The sequence below is a fragment of the Egretta garzetta genome, unplaced genomic scaffold, assembly GCF_000687185.1.
Source record: "Egretta garzetta isolate BGI_Z169 unplaced genomic scaffold, ASM68718v1 scaffold1, whole genome shotgun sequence".
NCBI classification, from domain to species: Eukaryota; Metazoa; Chordata; class Aves; order Pelecaniformes; family Ardeidae; genus Egretta; species Egretta garzetta.
This window is the reverse complement of record NW_009258542.1, coordinates 1,598,342-1,602,692: the sequence shown is the minus strand read 5'-3', so window position 1 is coordinate 1,602,692 and position 4,351 is coordinate 1,598,342. Positions and strand designations below refer to the sequence as shown.

The following is a 4,351-nucleotide window of genomic DNA, read 5'->3' as shown; positions in this document are numbered from 1 at the left end:
CGTGCCCCCCCCCCCGCTCCTTTTGACGCCTCCCAGATGAAGAGGGGGTCTGGGAAAACAGGTCACCAGCAAAAAAAAAAAAACAACCCCAAAACCCACCACACACACCAAAACCCAGACCAAACCCACTTCTTCTCCCTAATTTATGAATTTTATTCCTGGTGAGGATGCACCTCCCCTAGCCGTGCTCTGGAGCTGAAGGTAGCCCCCCTGCTCCACCATCGCATGGGGGTATCCACCACTGTACGGGGGTCCCCACCGTGCAGAGCATGCGCCGTGGGTGCCTCTTGGTCCTTGTATACCACCCAAGCTGCCTTTTCTTGGCCCTGCTTCTGGCCGCAGCCGGTTTCTGATCACCACCCAGATGAGGAAGGGCGTCCAGACTCATGTCTGCAGGTGGGCTAAAACCAGCAAAGCACAGGAAACCTATTTCTATCGCAGACAGACGGAGCAGAGGGGAAGCTGCAGCGTTTCCGCCTGGCCAGCACACAGAGTACATCACTGCCGGAGCATCCCAGCAACTGGCATCCCTCATGCAAGTTACCAGTATGTGGCTTGGCATGCTCACCTTCTTCAAAGCAGACCTGGGCCCCAGGCTGCCCCGGTATTCAGCCCCTAAATTCATGTGTGAGTTTAGCTGAATTAAGCTATTTTCAGCAAAATATTTTACAAAGCATTTTGGACACTCTGCGTGAGGTGGGACACGCCCAGAGCATGCTAAGAGGTCTGCAAAAGGGAGTGCTTTGGTTTTGTTTTAATACCAACACATTTACCTTCCAAAGAAATACGTTAAATAATACGCACTGCCATCTTTCATAGGAAGAAACAAATTACTAGCATGTCAGCACACAGGATGAGCTTCTCTAGTGCTGCAGTTCACAGCAGAGAAATGACAGAGCACAAGATCTCATCAGCAACATGAAGCTGAATGTTGTACTGTCAAGAGCAAACTCAGGTGTTGCTACTCTCGATGGTCTTTTCTTCATCATTAAAAGGCTCAGAAAGCATTGCCACCAGCCTGTTCTGGATTTGACAGAATGCAGTTCAGACTCAAGCTCCTTCACGCAAGGGGAAGTAACAAAAAATGCTGGAATAACAGAATTACCAGCTTGCATGATAGCACTTCTCATTTTGCTCCCTAGCCAGTGTTCCTTGAAGACTGGCTTGAATGGAAACAGGATCACCCCACCACCACCACCTTTTCTTCTTCAGCCCGTTTGCCCATTCCGGCTCCATCCCTACACAGCCAGGCAGCTGAAAGAGCATCATTTACATGCCCGCCCTCCACACTCTTGCTGGCTGCAGCGATGTCAATTAACTTGCAGCAAGCAAGCATAAGAATTCTGCCTTTAGGGGAAAATAGCTTTCTCGTAAGCAGAACTGTCTTGGAGCCTATTTCACACCGAGCCCTAACTTCCAATGCATTTTCACCCTAAGCTGCTGTTGCCTTCTTTACAGCTCTGCCTTTAAAAATAAAAGTAAGAGCACTCTCCAAAGAGGACCCCAAGCCTACAGATTGCAGTGAGGTAGCGCATGATGGGGAACCTCATCTGTAAGACATTACAACTGTGTCAAGATTGTCCCCACTCCTCTCTGCTGGGGAGGAGGTGCAGCTTATTTCTAGTCATCTTCCTGTCTTGTCTTCAGGAGCAGATGGCTCACAGGATCCCTTGAGCTGGCTGTCACAGAGGCAAGGGCAAACCCCACAGGACCCTCAGCCTTTAGAGAATGACCCCAAATTGCAAATCCCTCCCACCTGCAGCCACAAGGGCCTCCCCAGGACAGTGCCCGGGCATGGGTGGACCCTGAGTCTCCTCCACTTTAGGCAGAGTCAGAAGGGTAGGAATTAGGATTCCAAAATCCCTTTTCCATTTGCTGTCTAAGCAATTGACCAAACATTAAAGCATCTGAGCAGACACCCAGCTTCTCAGCAGCAGAGGAGAAAGACTCACTTACTTTTTCTTGTCTTTGTCCTTCTTCAGCGGCTGCTGTGAGGTAGCCTGCAAGGATTGGGACTGCAAGGTTTCCATTGCTACTTTCCGCCTGTTGAAGGCGTTCATTTCTTCCTCCAGCTCCCTCCTCTTCTCCTCCACCTTCCTTTTCTCTTCCTGGTGTATCCTTTTTAAGTGCTCAAATTTCTCATGCAGCTGATAGGAGACAGAGCCTCTGAGCATCACATCCAGCACGACAGTCAGGCTGCACTCCCGCCGGCGCTGCAGTCGCACCTCCCGCACAAATCCCCATCACCCCACAGAGACTGACCAGCTGGTGGGGTATGGCAGCCAGCGCCCCTGCACCGTGCAAAGCCCCTCGGCAGAGCTGACCTCTGGGTGATCACAGCCTCTTCACCAAAAGCAGTGAAGACAATAAATTCAGCTCTGCCTGACAGCACATACCAAACAGGAGAAAGCGTGAGCCCTGGAGAAGTGCATTGAGGATCTCCGCTTGCTCTGCAGCCCTGCCATGGGGCTGCGGGCATGGTGGGCTCTTTCATTCCTCACTAGTTTTGAAGATAGTTCATTTATTTCCTCCCCAGTTATGGCAGCTGCCCATACCACTGACCCGGGGGACTCCAGCCAGCTGCCCTCTTGACTCTGCTGTCCAGTGAGCCACCAGGGGTGAAGCCTATCTGACACGGATGCTCACCAAAACGTCCTGCATCACCCTGGGGGAAGGAGGGGTGGGGGTGTGTGTGTGTGTGTGTGTGTGTGTGCGCGCGCGCGCTTTGGCTGGTGAGGTCTGCTCAAGAGCTGCATGTGCTTTCCAGGATTCATATCTTGCCCAGACCCAGATCCTATGCTGGCTGTATTTTGGGCTGCTCTCACAGGTTTTTGGCACACCCACCTCTCTCTCCTTCTCCTTCAGCTCTGCCTCCGTCTCCTTGACTTTGTTAACAAACATTTGTCTCATTTCTTCCTCTTTCTTCTGGAGCTCACCCAAGAACTCTTTCCTTTTGGTCTCATATGTTTCTTGGAGGCTGGGGAAGAAAGCAAATGAAATCCAGACTCTTTGGACACCAATGAGTTAGGGATGGGGAAACACACGCCTGTCTGCGTTGCTTAAAGACAAACAGGCATGGAAGGGAACGCCACCAAAGTCAGCTGCAAATTTCAAACGTGGTGCTAGTGTCTTCCAGCCCAGCACTGTGGATACCACCTACAAACCTCCCATTTTTGGGGGGTGTCAGTACCAAACTATTGTTCTAAATTGATGCTAGATGCGAAGGCCACTTACCTGAAGGGTTGGCTGTCTGGATCTGTGTCCTTGAAGCCCATCTCCTCCAGTTTGCACCTCCTGTAGAGCTCATAGTGACGCGTGTGAGTCTGCTCCCGAAGATCCTCCATGTTGACGCGAATCAGCATTTCCCGCAGTTTCACAAAGTCACAGTGACTTTCATTTTCAACTGATGGAAGCAAAGGGAGAAGTCAGCAAACTGCACACATGGTGGGGGAAGACAAATGCACATAAAGATTAACTCCAGACTCCCAAGGACATCTACCTGCTGTCCCACGCAGGGCACAACAGAGCCCGTTGGGTGCAGGGATTCCCACTGACCACTACTGGCCGGTAGGAACGGAAATCCAAAGGAAAGATTGGCCAACCCACAAAAGGCTGCACAGGACGTTTCTGCACCGTTTAGCACAGGGCACGTGCATGCCAGCGTGTGCACGTGCATGCACAGGGGAGGTTTATGGTGGGTTCCTGGCTCGCAGCACCTTACCTTGCACCACTCCCCATGGGTACTGCCGAGCTCTCACCAGCTTGTTCCCAACTTTCACCTCCTCCGTGCTGCCGACCACAGCGAAGGGCAGATGAGCCTGAAACAGAGCCAAGGCCAGGGACTCAGTGCACAGGCTAACCCCTCAAAGAACAGCCTGATCATTATATCCCCCTCACTCAGGCACAGGATCCGCTTCAGAAAGTCCTTCCTATGAAGCTATCGATCTCCAATACTCAGAGCAGTCTCTACTATGACCTGGGATATTACAACAGAGAGCAGCGTAGGGCCACAGCACAGCTTACTAGCAATGCTGGCTGGACTGAACTAGCTGGGGAAATATTGTAGGAACACCATGATCATTACTGATCTCCCTCTATCCGTTTGTCAGGTTGTTCTTGCAGCTGTAGACTTGCCACACGCCAAGAGCGAGGCACTCCCCGCCTTGCAGAAAGCACAAGCAAAGACATCCGTAAACAGGCCTTGGCAGAGCAGTTTGTGTGTGGGCACTGGAAGGGACACGTACAGGATACAACATGTGCTCACTGCTCTCCAAGCCTGCAAAGCATCGAGCGCAGTAAGGAAGCAGGGCACTGTCCTCAGGCATTGCAGGAGAAGAGCCACCGAGCAGGT

The 4,351-nt window shown here is 51.7% G+C and overlaps 1 protein-coding gene across 3 annotated transcripts in view; it reads right to left on the bottom strand.

The window, feature by feature from the left end:
- Nucleotides 1-4,351, bottom strand: part of SEPTIN8 (septin 8) — an 18,268-nt gene that overhangs the window by 5,954 nt on the left and 7,963 nt on the right. For 2 of the 3 annotated variants that reach the window (XM_035902564.1, XM_035902576.1), the window contains exons 4-7: nt 3,722-3,818; nt 3,235-3,403; nt 2,845-2,977; nt 1,957-2,147 (exon numbers count right to left, since the gene is read on the bottom strand). In XM_035902564.1, coding sequence (XP_035758457.1) covers nt 1,957-2,147; nt 2,845-2,977; nt 3,235-3,403; nt 3,722-3,818 — 590 coding nt within the window. Of the gene's footprint in view, nt 1-1,952; nt 2,148-2,844; nt 2,978-3,234; nt 3,404-3,721; nt 3,819-4,351 lie in introns of those variants that run through there. The other variant, XM_035902572.1, reaches the window with a different exon arrangement.